At 46.4% G+C, this 14,896-nt stretch overlaps 2 protein-coding genes and 1 non-coding gene across 7 annotated transcripts; 2 read left to right on the forward strand and 1 right to left on the reverse strand.

Moving 5' to 3' along the window:
- Positions 1-452: 452 nt before the first annotated feature.
- On the forward strand, positions 453-525 carry trnav-cac (transfer RNA valine (anticodon CAC)). The gene has a single exon. It is a non-coding gene; the product is annotated as a tRNA-Val (tRNA).
- Positions 526-1,985: 1,460 nt separating this feature from the next.
- Positions 1,986-7,133, reverse strand: LOC120822027 (hepatitis A virus cellular receptor 1 homolog). 3 transcript variants are annotated; one of them, XM_078107104.1, is made up of 8 exons: positions 6,640-7,133; positions 5,115-5,281; positions 3,891-4,053; positions 3,727-3,810; positions 3,155-3,238; positions 2,945-3,050; positions 2,832-2,865; positions 1,986-2,261 (listed from the first exon to the last, which is right to left on the reverse strand). In XM_078107104.1, the coding sequence occupies exons 1-8, from the start codon at positions 6,710-6,712 to the stop codon at positions 2,250-2,252; spliced, it is 723 nt and encodes a 240-aa protein (XP_077963230.1). In that variant the 5' UTR covers positions 6,713-7,133; the 3' UTR covers positions 1,986-2,249. The 3 variants fall into 3 exon arrangements, with proteins under 3 accessions (XP_077963230.1, XP_077963229.1, XP_077963231.1); XM_078107103.1 differs by having other exon boundaries at positions 3,155-3,234; positions 6,640-6,804; XM_078107105.1 differs by lacking the exon at positions 2,945-3,050 and having other exon boundaries at positions 6,640-6,808.
- A 1,115-nt stretch (positions 7,134-8,248) lies between these two features.
- Positions 8,249-13,042, forward strand: pgap2 (post-GPI attachment to proteins 2). Of its 3 annotated transcripts, XM_078107107.1 has the most exons (7): positions 8,637-8,742; positions 8,890-8,964; positions 9,250-9,418; positions 9,617-9,866; positions 9,945-10,051; positions 11,236-11,344; positions 11,421-13,042. In XM_078107107.1, exons 3-7 carry the CDS (start codon positions 9,257-9,259, stop codon positions 11,546-11,548), a joined length of 756 nt encoding a protein of 251 aa, XP_077963233.1. In that variant the 5' UTR covers positions 8,637-8,742; positions 8,890-8,964; positions 9,250-9,256; the 3' UTR covers positions 11,549-13,042. The 3 variants fall into 3 exon arrangements, with proteins under 3 accessions (XP_077963232.1, XP_040037227.1, XP_077963233.1); XM_078107106.1 differs by having other exon boundaries at positions 8,249-8,964; XM_040181293.2 differs by having other exon boundaries at positions 8,632-9,418.
- Positions 13,043-14,896: the final 1,854 nt, after the last annotated feature.

A 14,896-nucleotide genomic window follows, 5' to 3' on the forward strand; every position in this document is an offset into this window, starting at 1 on the left:
TACACAAACACATGCATTTAGATATATTATTTATTCATCTATTATAGAATTTCATAAGTTATTTTTCTGGTAATTTTGTCCATTTGAAAGCTGTATCTGGAGGTGCACATGCACGCGGGGATCTATTGTGTGCAAGTGCGTGTTTCAGCCAACAGCTCTCAGCTGTAACAACAAAGCAAAAGCCCAAATATGGTATTTCCTGTCACTGCAGCGGACGTGACCATGTTAGGAGCCCTCCGCGTGCGTGTCGGAGTCGGCCAAGCTGTGACGTAAGCAGACAGACGGGAGCGCGTGCGTGTGTCAGTTATCTGACAGCTGTAGTAACTGTTGTACATGTACACACATGATGCAATACCGTACTAGTAAATGAAGTATGTTTATACATATAATGTATAATATAATAAATAATATAATAATAATGATATCTCTCGTATCACGTCGTTGTAGAGGCAGTTTCCGTAGTGTAGTGGTTATCACGTTCGCCTCACACGCGAAAGGTCCCCGGTTCGAAACCGGGCGGAAACAATCTTTATTGTTTTCAAAACATTTCGCATGAATTCATTCACAGCGCAACTTCAATGTGAACCAGGTTAAATCGCATTGAACGTGAAATAAATATAAAGGCTCAGCTGTATTTAAACATGTTGTCTTTTGTCACGTCCTCCGTTGCTTGGAGGATTACCCACAACCCTTTGCGCCCACGACTGGATGCAGGTACGGGTTTACAACAGCAGGCGGCGCAGATTCCCCATTGTGCGTTGAAATATCCAGTTGCAAGTGGATCAGACTTCCTGTCCGACAGGAAGCAGCGCGTGAAGCTGGGAAACCGTCTCAGCCTCTCGGACCATCAGCACCGGTTCCCCCCAAGGCTGCGTTCTCTCCCCTCTGCTCTTCCCCCTGAACACCAACAGCTCACCTGTCCGCCAGGCTCCTGACACCACCCTCATAGTACTGATCTCTGGTGGGGACGAGTCCGCCTACAGGTGGAGTCTGACCATCTGGTGTCCTGGTGCAGCCACAACAACCTGGAGCTGAACTTAGTTTGCTATAGATAAGTGGTGTATAAGTACAATGTAAGTGCCACATTTTGTTAGTGTTTTTAGTTGAGGTAAAGTCTGAAGAGGATTGTCTCTAGAATTGAATCTTCATTTTCTAAAAAAAAACTTCTCGATCTTCTCCAACCTCCTCCAACCCCCTAGTCCTCCTCCCCGTCCACCCGTCTTCCGGGTGACTTTGTCAACTACTTTACCAAGAAAATAGCTGACATACGCTCCTCTTTCTCAAACCCACTGGCTTCACCTCTATCGCCCTCACTTCCCTCCTTCACCCCCGTCTCCTAACCAGGTTCTTACCCTAGTAACCTCTGCTCTGTAATATTTACATATAAAGACCCCCGACGAGCAAGTAGGATAAATAACATGCAGCATCTTGACAGGATCAGATCTTCTGTTTTCATATTTTATGTAATTGTCCACTGGGACTCAATGAGGAACCGATGACCTCACACCTTAAAGTGTGATGTAACAAAACACACAGACTTAACATTTGTTCCCACATAATTTCACTCCGGATCAAATAATAAATCACATAAATCTGTAACACAATGTTAAAATCTGAACTATTCAACAACCAAGAAGGAAATCACATCTTTTCTGTTGCCGCAGTAACTGATTACATTTACTCATCTATTCTACTAACGTTCAAAGTACCTTCACTTAACTTGTGAGTATTTATTTAGGATATATTTCCATATTTCAGGTTTAATCAAAACTAAAGTAAAGTGATCACATATTATTATTATTATTGATTAAACTAAAAGCAATATTTGAAATCATTAATGATATTAATAAAGCTGGAGATCATTTTAACTACTTTATACACATAATATTTAGGCTGGGAACTTCCTAATACTACTTCATAGCTTATTGGTTGATTTAAGGAAGTTAAGTTTAATGGAAATACTTAAGTGAAGTACTACTCAAAAATTCTACCACTTCAAAGACATTTATTTTAACACTTACTATCAAATGTACACCATAAACAATATGCTTTAACTTTTACCTTTGGTACTTTGACGCTAGGAGTACTTTTACCTAATTTACCCAGTAACATGGGTGCATTGTTACTATTCTGTGGTGTCGGATGGGCGCGCTTGATTCGTTGAACCCAATGTGCTCTAGTCCAGGCTGTAGATGTTCTCCTGGACGGGCCTCCTCATCCGGATCTCATAGATGATGTGAGCAGGTTCTTCAGAGGACAAGCTGCAGCAGAAGGTCAAAGGTCAGCTATGGTCACTTCACATTTTCACCTCAAAGTATGGAGAGTAGCTATTGATATTATCATTTTTAAAATACATGTTATTATTTGTAATATTAATACAATTCCTATTACCAAATATATATATATATATATTATATTATATTATATTATATTACATTATATATATATATTATATATATATAATATTATATATTATGCCAAATAATGATTTAAGTATATTGTTGTTAATATAAAATATTATTACACACATTACCATTATATCTGTCATTATTATTATTAATTATAAAGCGAAATCACATCAGGCCACCATACTGATGATCAACATCATTTCTACACAGTCGATTTGTTTCCTTCAGAACTAATCAGACGTGAATATAACGCTAACAGATAAGCTAGGCTAACGTCAGGGGTTAGCAGTTAGCGGTCGGTAGCCAATAAGAGGAGGAGTCCGATGCGGGTGCAGAGTGGTCGTTTCACTGCTCCAAAACGTACCCACAATGCAACTCTCGTCATAAGCTCGCCAACAACATAAGACTGGCGGTTTGACTCACCAGCTGTTTGTTACGGCTCGTCTGTAAACGCCACCTGCAGATTGAGACGAGACGTTAGAAATACTGAAACCAAATATTCTGTATCCTGCTTTCTATGGGAAGAACAAACATACGTTTGAAGGCCAGAAAGAGGAAACCGACGGCCAAGACGAACAGCAGAGAGACGGAGAGAGAGAGGACGGGAACGTTGATGTGGAGGGAGAGAGACGAGTCGTCCACCTCCCAGAAGAAAGACAGAGGATTCACCGTTAGACTCCTTAAAATACACAAATCCAGAGACCAGAGGAGTCGCCCCCTGGTGGTCACTGCGGGGAATGACTCACTGTAACGGTGTCGGAGCGCAGCATCGTGGAGTTCCTCCCCAGGAGGTCCAGCTGAGACGACAACAGCGTCTTCCAGTTCACTGCCTCGAAATAGACACAAAGACGCTTAGAACCAACTGATGATTTGTTCTTTTCTTCTACTGCCGAGTGGATGGAAACTGTGATATTTAGATGTAAAGGCTACTCGCTCGATGCTAAAGACACATGAATTAGAAACAGAATACAACCGCTGGGAACAAAGTGAGCAAAGCCAATTAGCCAATTAGCTAGTTTGATTGACTTTGAGTGACAGGGTTGAACATGGGGTCAGTGTAGCGTTAAAGCAAGGTGGAGTTAGCCAGTCAAGCTACATTGGTGGCTCTCTGCTAGTTAGCTAGTTAACTCTGTCGCTACACCTGCCTCAGAAAACGAGTCTGGTGAAAGAAAACTAGGTTAAGACTTCAACAAACATTACCGCCCACGTGGCAACGTTCACCGAACAACGATCCGCTTGATTTAAATAGAAAACCTTTGTTGTATCTCTGTGGGCGATTGTCGAGTCTCTGGGACCAGCAGGTGGATCCATGGCTCACCTGTGGAAGCCGATGGCTGTGTGAGGTCACCGGTCGCCGTGGGCGACGTTGCTGGTGCTCGTGGAGGAGAACTGGCCACCGGAGCTGAGGAGCAGGAGAAGATCACTCTGATTGGATCATATTGACGTTCAGGGAGGACAGAGATCCACCTGAGGAGGACTCACCTTTGACCACCCTCAGGTTCATGATCACCTTCTTGTCGTTGAAGATCCCGTCCACGTCAACCCTGCAGCAGTACGGCCCGCTGTCTGTCCGCCTCACGCTAAGGATGTCCAGGTCCATCTGTCCGTCCAGGACGTCCCCTGCCAGCCGGTAACGGTCCGCTACCTGCAGCATCGGGGGTCAAGGATCCGATCCCCGCCATTTTGTTTTTTTATCAACCAGTGAATAGGAAGTGACCTTAGCTAGATTTAAGAGGATATGCTGTGTACGTCTCTGGTAAAGACCTGTCAATCAGCGTGTAGCCCCACCCTGAAGCTTTATGGTCTGTTTGATTCTAAATGAACCATAACTCACTAATGACGCGTTTCCACCGAGTGGTACGGGTCGGTACGGGTCGGGTCGGGTCGGTACCCTTTTATTTGTGTCTCCACTGCCAAAAGTTGAGAATGGTACCAAAACCGTACCGTCCCACTCTTTGGGTTCCCTTCCGTTGGGGCACCTGGCACAGTTGTTTGGTACTAAAGGGCGGAGCTAGACTCACTGCAGAGCGTTGATTGGTGTCGTTATTTGCGCGTGCCGCAAGGGGAAAGACAACACTCGTAACACACCTGCAGCATGTAGCCTTTGCTCAAACAAAGAGTGTCGTCTCCTTGTGACAAACAGCCACATATGGAGAAGCAGGAACAGGATCGGCTGCACGTCCTCCATTGTTGTTTGCGGTTAGCTTTCAGTGTTCGCGCGATCGAATGACATCAATCTACTTTCCGTCATGTACCACGCCTATCAAGTGACCTTATCACTACTTTATGGAATACACCACGCCTATCAAGTAAGGGTACTGTTGGCGGTGGAAACGCTCGCCAAATCATGGTTAACAGACCCGACCCGTACCGACCCGACCCGTACCGACCCGACCCGTACCGACCCGACCCGTACCGACCCGACCCGTACCGCACCCCTCGGTGGAAACGCGCCATAAATGAACATCATGTTGTATTGAAGAAGACTTGAAACTAGAGACTGAGACCATAAACCCCTGTTTACGTTTACTGAGGGAATAAATCAAGAGAGAAGTAGAGTCATTTCCTCATAGACGTCTATGGGAGCAGAGGAGTCGCCCCCTGCTGGTCACTACAGAGAAGTAGAGTCATTTCCTCATAGACGTCTATGGGAGCAGAGGAGTCGCCCCCTGCTGGTCACTACACAGAATGCAGGACTCTTCTGACCTTGGAGACGACGCCGTGCTCGTCCGTCTGCACCAGGATGTTGTTGCACCAGAACGTCCCGCAGCCACGACCCCAGCAGACCCGGCTCAGACCGAACCGCTTCACGGAGTACTGACAGGACAGAGAGGCCACGCCCCCTTCCGCCACTTTGAATCCACTAACGGCCACTGCAGAGAAGCATCAAGCACAAAAGAAATATTCATATACAAGCAGTAGAAATATAATAAGCAAAAATATATATTCAGTGCTTTAGTGGGGGCTCACTCCAAGATAAAAGACTACTTTTAGGGGATTATTACATTACATGTCACTGGATTATAGACTGAAATATTTTATTACATTACAGGTCATTTAGCAGACGCTTTTATCCAAAGCGACTCACATTACACTTTTTTTTTTTACATTTGGCCCGGGGAGCAATTAGGGGTTAGGTGTCTTGCTCAGGGACACTTCGACTTGAGACATGGGGCAGCCGGGACTCAAACCTCCAACCTTGCGCTTCCCAGCGCTTCCCAGCACTCCCGCTCTACCCCCTGCGCCACGACGCCCCCATTTTATGTATTCCTTAAATGTGTACTTAAGTGCAGTACTTGAGTTGTGGCGAATGGACAATGTCCCTGAACCCGAACGCACGACTCCCGAGACGGGGTTCAAAGTTTATTTACCAAAGGACACAGAGGAAAAAACAGTACTAGTTTCTTGCCGGTTAATTTTCAAAATAAAACTAAGGAAGGAAATCTCGACACAACCTGATCAGCGGCGCTTCCTGGACATGACACGAGGAAATGTAGGCTACTTCTTACCAGATAAAGAGTTACTGAGGTCATTTGCTGAACTACTTCCATACATAATATAATGTTCATATAGTGTAACCACAGTGCCTCTCATAAAAATACACACTTAAAGGCCTCATGATGTCACTTCCTGTCCAACAAATCCCACTACGACTGTAATGAAGACCAAAGCACAACGTCACTCAGCATCACTCTATGGTACTAATACTACAAATATTCTGTTACAGTAAAAGTACAAATGCTACAGAGTAATTGTATTCCAATTCTGTAAGACTATTAATACAACACATTATTAAAGTAATGCTACACAGAAAAGTACTGTTGGAGTAAAAGTAGTAATCTCACAGAGCGTAAATACCCACATACAGTAAAAATATTAATACCACAAGGTGGAAAATACTCTTATTACGGTAAAGGCACTAAGATCACAAAATAAGAATTATCTGTTATCTTTAATTATCTAGATCAAGTACTACAAAGTACAAACACTCGGTTGCATTAAACATTGATGACGTCTGGAAGAAGAATCCAGGAGAAAAGACTTAAGACTTCAAATCATAGATTATAATGCTGCTATTTTGTTTTAATTATTAACGTAGCTTGTGTATGTTCTACGATACGCGTGTAGTAGGACAACAACATCCCCTCTGACACGTAGCACGACACTCAAAGCAGAGCAACACACTGATGACATCACAACACCAGGTGGTGATGTCATCACATTGTCTCACCTGGCAGGACAAACAGCAGGAAGACGATGAAGGTTCGAAGCGTTCGCCGGCGGCGAGCCGAGACGGCCGCCATCCTGTGTGTGTGTGTGTGTGTGTGTGTGTGTGTGTGTGTGTGCGCCCATTGTCCAGTTAAACAACAACGTAGTGTGTCTCTGTGGGCCGGGGGACGCGCCTGAGACACACTGTGTGTCTCTGTGGGCCGGGGGACGCGCCTGAGACACACAGTGTGTCTCTGTGGGCCGGGGGACGCGCCTGAGACACACTGTGTGTCTCTGTGGGCCGGGGGACGGGCCTGAGACACACAGTGTGTCTCTGTGGGCCGGGGGACGCGCCTGAGACACACTGTGTGTCTCTGTGGGCCGGGGGACGCGCCTGAGACACACAGTGTGTCTCTGTGGGCCGGGGGACGCGCCTGAGACACACTGTGTGTCTCTGTGGGCCGGGGGACGCGCCTGAGACACACTGTGTGTCTCTGTGGGCCGGGGGACGCGCCTGAGACAGTGAGACTTTTAATTCTAAATGAAGCTGCCTGAAAAAAAGAAACGTTTTAGGTGAAGGAAGGAAATATTACTCCAAACACACACACACAGTCACACACACACACACACACACACACACACAGTCACAGTCACACACACACACAGTCACACACACACACACACACACACACACACACACACACACACACACACACACAGTCACAGTCACACACACACACAGTCACACACACACACACACACACACACACACACACACACAAACACACACACACAGTCACACAGTCACACACACACACACACACAGTCACACAGTCACACACACACAGTCACACAGTCACACACACACACACACAGTCACACAGTCACACACACACACAGTCACACACACACAGTCTCACACACAGGCTTTGTGGGGACGTCACAAAGGACTCATTATTCACACACATCCTTCTGTTTTACCCCGAGAGGCTTTTAGTTTTTCTAACTGCAGAGTGATGTCACAGAGGAGGAAATGGGCGTGGCTTGCTGTCAGCTGTTTACCTGGACAGGTGTTGATGGAGACGCTCCTCTGAAAGTGGCTGAGCTGTGATTAGAGAGGCGAGTGCTAGAGGGGGTCTCCTGAAACACGAACCCGAGGTCGAGGGACCAGACGGCAGCGCTCTGTCCTCCTAGAGGAGACACGCAACGCTTCTCCATCCCCTCAACTCACCGAAGACACAGACGAGCTGGAAGCCTTCGTAGAGACCCGGCCTGTGGGGGACCAGGTACACACCGTCCCGTCCTCTTTGTAGTCTGTGTGCTTTGACAACTCGGTGCAGAGTTTCTTTTCTTCTTTTTCTGCTTTAGGTTCTGAAGTTTAATGAGAGAACGTCAAGTCTGCTGATGACGATGATTTGTGGAGTCCTCCACCTCTGGACAACCACGGAGACCCCGAGAGACACGTTCACTCGCCTCATAATTACTCCCATTCACAGACATTTAAAATGACTATGGGTCTGTTTAGTTTGAATAACTTTATTAGCACTTTAGACCATACCTGGTTTCTAGAGGGATCATGTGTGTATATATATATATATATATATATATATATATATATATATATATATAAACTGCAGCTGCCTCGGCATATTCCATTTAGTCAGCAGGAATCTTTTGGGCCTAAATATAGTACTTGTTAGTGTACTACATCTCAAAGCTACATTTATATTTATCATTTACATTTAGATGAAACATTTTTATTATTTACCAACTGTTACTGCCAAACATCCTTGGAAAAGTTATTGACTGAATTTACATGAATTTCTCTCTAAAAGTTTGAAAAAGTGACATATGAATATCGTCGTGCTTTCTTTTTATATAATAATGGTAAAACCTGCGCAGGGTTTTAGAACGTGCGACATTTTACAAACGGCGCCCACCGGCAGCGGACTGCTCTGACTCCTACAACAATGTCTGCGGTAAAACAACGGAGAGAGAGACTTTTATTCTGAAGGTCATCGGGGCCGGATGTTGGTAGCCGTGTTGTAGCTAACCCGATGCTGGCTGTTTTTTAGCAAATTCCGAAAGAGAATCGCCAGAAAATAGCAAAAACAAAATAAAGTTGGTCAGTGACATTAAATATACCGCACATGTATTTGTAAAAGTTGAATATTTGGTTCTGACATTGTCAAATGTAAAGCCGAAAGAAGTTTTTAAGCTAACGTTAGCTCATTAGCTACCGAAGCTAACCGGATCCGCTTTTTGGGCTCAGCTTTACTCAAGCTAAAGGTGGACAAATGTGCGTGAAGCGGAGCACCTGTTCGCACGAGCCCGGGGAGCCGTAAAGGTAAGTGTTTGCTTTCCACGACGCGACACCTTGTGCTGCTGCTCCAAGCGAACGTCACGCTAACGTAACCTGACGTCATTTGCTACAGGACAGATAGGACCTTACGTTAATTAAGTATCTCCAGTTCCGCAGCCTAATACTGTACTTGTTATTGTACTAACGTTACATCTCGAAGGTACACATAGCACCTTTTACCGTACTGCGCCTCAGAGGTACAAGTAGTACCTGCAACTGTACTGTGTCCCAGAGGTACTCTGAGACTCGGAGGTCCTTGTGGTTCTGCAGGTCCAGGATGCTCTCGGGGCCGCATGGCGCTCTGGATAGGCCCCTCCTCCGGCTCCCCTTCACCAGCCTGGCGGTGCTGACGGTGCTGCTGCCTCTGACCGGCCTCCTCGCCTGCCTCTTCCTCTCCCTGGTGTACCACTACGAGGACGCCACTTACACGCACTGCCATGTGAGTCCTCGTCCCAACGATTGCCTCCCAGCGTCCTTTCCTATCCACTTCTCCTTGACCTCTGAGGAGAAGTCACAGGGACAAGGAAAGGTGGCAGGAGAGTTCCTGAGGGATTCGGACAAGACAAACTGGGCCGTTGGACCACCTTTGCTATGCTAAACCACCTGGGTTTTGTTCCCCCTCTCCTTTGTCTCTCAGGTGTCGAACTACCTCCCGTCCATCAGCGCCGCCATCAGCCGCGTGCCGGAGCGCTACGTGTGGCGCTGCTGCGTCGGCCTGCACTCGGCGCCGCGCTACCTGGTGTCCGCCGCCTACTTCGCTTTCTACCGCGCCCGCTTCTCCACGCGGCTCCCGGAGCTGCTGCTGAGCGCGCTGGCTCTCCTCTGCAGCCTCGCCGAGAACACGGGCCTGATGCTGCTCACCTACGTGGCGTCCACCGAGTCCTACGGTGAGTCCTACGGCGAGTCGTAGGGTGCGTCCTTCGCTGCGTGCACATCACACTAAACCCCCGCATTTGTCTCCACAGACGTTCATAAAAACGCCTTCATCGTGTTCATCGCCAGCTCGCTGCTGCACATGCTTGTCACCTGCAGACTGTGGCAGGTGATCAGGAGACACTACGTGAACCCGGAGGTGGGCAGACACGAGAGGAACACAGTTGTGTAGATAGGAGGGGGGCTCCACAGATCCACAGATGGGATTCTAGGGGACCTAGAAGAGTGGTCATGGTTAGTGGTGCTTGTGAAATAGTGTCCTAACCCTTGTGCGCATAATGCGATTAATCGAGTTACATTTTTCATCTTTGCTCAGCACTATTCGAGCTGTCACAATATCAAATTTATTTTGCGCGATTATTGCACCAACATTTATTGGGATATTATTGCAATTTTCAGACCATTTTATGCCGCTGATAACACAATGACAATATAATAGAGTAATAAAACGGTTTATTTGTCAGAATAGTTAACAATTAAAATCGGAATGTGAAAAAAATATCCTAATTAAAACAAAAAATAAATAAGTGCAAGGGACACGGAGCGGGCGGAGCATCGGGCGGAGCATCAGGCTCGGTGCGATGCGGTCGGGTTTCGAGAAAATGTGTCCAGCGCGCCGCAGCAGCTCGGGGACGGCGTTCCTCAAGAGGAGAAGGAGCGGCCCGGAGGAACCGACAGTAGTTCAGGTTGAAAGTAGGTTCTTGTTCCTCCGTCACATTTTACAACCCATTGTGGCCGCGAGTCACCTGTCCTATAGGAGGGACATCTATAGGCCTGTCCTATAGGAGGGACATCTATAGGCCCGTCCTATAGGAGGGACATCTATAGGCCCGTCCTATAGGAGGGACATCTATAGGCCCGTCCTATAGGAGGGACATCTATAGGCCCGTCCTATAGGAGGGACATCTATAGGCCCGTCCTATAGGAGGGACTATAATGCAGCTGTAGACACACCACAGGGTCCGTGGGCCTGAGAAGGGAAGAAAATGAGTTTAATGTGGATATTAAATGGGACTAAAACTAAGAAGGATTAAAATGACTAAATGTGACTAACGCACACCGCAAGGAAACAAAGCTGCGTTCATATCATTTATTTATCTCGGCCGCAATAATCTCACATTAACGTGTTCATTTTGACAGCGTTAATATATATGTATATATTTAGCTGTGTGTGTATATTTTATATATGTGTATGTATTGTGTGTTTGTGTGTGTGTGTGTGTGTGTGTGTGTGTGTGTGTGTGTGTGTATGTATGTATGCACATGTTTCTCTTGGATGCTAAAGTTAGCTTAGCATCTAATTCTCTCTGTGTCCGGCTCAAGGAGATCACGTCGTTCCGCTGGAAGCTGCGTCTTTTCCTGTTTAACGTGAGCTGCTGTCTGATCGCCGGATACTTCTTCAGACGCCACAACCAGTACTGTGAGCGCGGAGGTGAGGGATCAGAAGCCCCGGGGCGAGGGGGGGTTCTCCTCCGACCGCTCACCCCTTGTCTCTCTGTGCTCTCCAGTCTACACCCTGTTCGCCTTCTTCGAGTACCTGGTGGTCTTCTCCAACATGGCCTTCCACATGACGGCCTTCTGGGACTTCGGCAGCGAAGAGGTGATCGTGGCCACGCCCCCCGACAAGCGATACTGAAGCAGCCGCCTCACAGGTGAAAGAAAGCACCGACCTTTCTGGAATATTTAAAGGCGTCGTGATGTCGGTGCTGCAGGAGACACCGGAGTTCCTGAAGCGCTGTGACGCCGCGGTAATAAGTTCTCCTTTATAAAAGGGGCGGACTGTTTTTATCAATCAACCAGTGAACAGGAAGTGACCTTGAGGAGGACGTACATGTCGCATGTAGAGACCTGTCAATCAGCGTGTAGCCCCGCCCTAAAGCGTCCCCTGCTTTATGGTCTGTTTGTCTCTTAATGGACCATCATTCACTAAATGAACATCATGCTGTGTTGAAGAAACTAGAGACTGAGACCATGAACTCATGTTTACAACGTTTACTGAGGGACTCGCATTCATTACTCAAGTAGAAATATAGATGCTCGAGTGTAAAAGGACTTCTGTAGAAGTTAAGTATCAACTCAAGCTTTTACTTACAGTATAAAAGTAATGTGAGAGCAAAACAAAAGTGCATTGAGGACAAACTGCTGACGTGTGACCTCGCTCACGGAACATGTCGGTCGTTACAACGTGATCGAAGGTGCCTTCAGATCACGTGACCTGCGTTCTGATGATGGAAACATGGCGACATTCAGAGAGACGCATCGACCCGCATGATACGACAAAGAGATCAGACCAGAAGCCATTTTGCAGTGATGCTAAATGACACGAGTGGGAGGACGGACACACGTTGTCCCACAGACTGCAGCGTCTCCCCAGCTTCACTACGTCATGGGGGACGAGGGGGACACGCCTGTTATGATGATGGAAACACTGAACTGGTAGCTGTCGGTTATCAAAACACCGGCCAAATAACCGGTTTCAGGCTTCACGAGCAAATACAGAATCCCTTTGTGTTCATTTCTAAAGACGCATTAAGACACACGTCACGTCATTGAAGTCGCTGCCATCTGATAGATTCTCAACAAAGTTACAAAAAACCATTCGGGACAAACGCACGGCCATGAGGACACTGGTTTAATCTGCATGCCGCTAAATACCAACTGAGATCAGCGGGTGTCGTTCTGATCCAACAGGAGTCTGAATGTTGGATGTTTCTACTTCTCATCCAACCACAATCTGATTCACGCCGTCCGGATGGCGCCGTTCATCTGCACAGCTTGTTTTTGTGTGCGTGTTTGAACGATGACAAGTAATGAGGTCATTTTTAAAATGTAAGTCAAAATAAATACTCAATACCCCAAATGTCCACTTAAGTAAGGTAACCGAGTATTTGTACTAACTACGTTATGTTACTTGACACCTCTGGTGAGGAAATAAATCAAGAGTAATTTTCTTATAGACGTCTATGGGAGCAGAGGAGTCGCCCCCTGCTGGTCACTACACAGAATGCAGCTTTAACACACGTTAAAGAACTGGAGGTTCCAGTCGGCTGTCTGTCAGCTCGTTGCTCTTCTCACCTCATGTCATGACTCTGATTCATTGTCTGGTTAAAATAAAGAATCACAAACCACAGATCTACAGTGTGCATTGTATAAATCTGCCTTAAACTGGATGGACTCTATTAGTTTGCTTTTCTCAAAAGGTCAATAATCTCCTCCTCTGGTTTATATTCCAATAACACTAAAGTTTATTCTTTATTGTCGACATGCAAAGTGAAGTACAAACAAACTCTTTCCCTCCGGACTTTGGGTCCTGCTTCTCTTCATTAAATATCAAAAGATTCATCTGAAAGAAATCTACATTTTCCTCAAAGGCCTGAAGCTGAATCTGAATGATCAGTATTTGTCTGATCTATTAACTTACACTTCCTGCACGAGTTTCACAATAAAGGTTCTTTAACATTAAGGTCTTTTATTGTGAAATGCTGGTGAGGTTAGTGAATGTTTAACAATTTAAACCCCCATAACGGTTGTAAAGTGAACGACCAAGAACTACGTCTACTTCCTGTTTGTCTCCCTCTGCGAGGTATTAATACTACAACATGTACAAGCATGACCACGACAAGTACTGCCAGAAACAAGTATTTGTACGACCACAACAAGTAAAATGAATACCAAAATTGGTTTAAAAAAAAGTACCAACGCCACAAATATCAGCACTGCTACACGTTCAAGTACGACCTCATCAAGTAAAGTAGTTAAAAGTCCTTCATTGAGTTGTGTGTGTGTGGCGCCGGGAGCACAAACACACCTGGGCCCAGGTGTCATTATGGTACCTGAAGCTGAGGAGTCCTTTACACCCACTACCTCCTAAAGTACTACACGTACCTCTCAGATGTAGTACTGTATAAAGTAGTACACGTACCTCTGATGTAGTACATGTACCTCTGATGTAGTACAGTATAAAGTAGTACATGTACCTCTGATGTAGTACAGTATAAAGTAGTACATGTACCTCTAGTAAGTACTTTTAGTAGTAATTTTAGGATATTTGTTTACTTTACCAGAGGTAATAATTTGAATGCTTCTCTTTTCTAAGATTCTACATCGATAACAGTGTTTAACACTCAGTACGAGTAAATGAAACCGTTTATTCAACTTCCTCATTTCTATTTACGGATCATTTCACCACCGAGCTGCTTCCTGTATGAGACCGCTTCCCGTAGAGGATCAGGACTACACGGAACTGGTTCCCGTAGAGGATCAGGACCACACGGAACTGGTTCCCGTAGAGGATCAGGACCACACGGAACTGGTTCCCGTAGAGGATCAGGACCACACGGAACTGGTTCCCGTACAGGATCAGGACCACACGGAACTGGTTCCCGTAGAGGATCAGGACTACACGGAACTGGTTCCCGTAGAGGATCAGGACCACACGGAACTGGTTCCCGTACAGGATCAGGACCACACGGAACTGGTTCCCGTAGAGGATCAGGACTACACGGAACTGGTTCCCGTAGAGGATCAGGACTACACGGAACTGGTTCACGTAGAGGATCAGGACCACACGGAGCTGGTTCCCGTACAGGATCAGGACTACACGGAACTGGTTCACGTAGAGGATCAGGACTACACGGAACTGGTTCCCGTAGAGGACCAGGACCACACGGAACTGGTTCCCGTACAGGATCAGGACTACACGGAACTGGTTCCCGTAGAGGACCAGGACTACACGGAACTGGTTCCCGTAGAGGACCAGGACCACACGGAACTGGTTCCCGTACAGGATCAGGACCACACGGAACTGGTTCCCGTACAGGATCAGGACCACACTGAACTGGTTCCCGTAGAGGATCAGGACCACACGGAACTGGTTCCCGTAGAGGATCAGGACCACACGGAACTGGTTCACGTAGAGGATCAGGACCACACGGAACTGGTTCACGTAGAGGATCAGGATCAACATTTAAAACAATAGATTACG

Source organism: Gasterosteus aculeatus, chromosome 7, assembly GCF_964276395.1.
Source record: "Gasterosteus aculeatus chromosome 7, fGasAcu3.hap1.1, whole genome shotgun sequence".
Lineage (NCBI taxonomy): Eukaryota > Metazoa > Chordata > Actinopteri > Perciformes > Gasterosteidae > Gasterosteus > Gasterosteus aculeatus.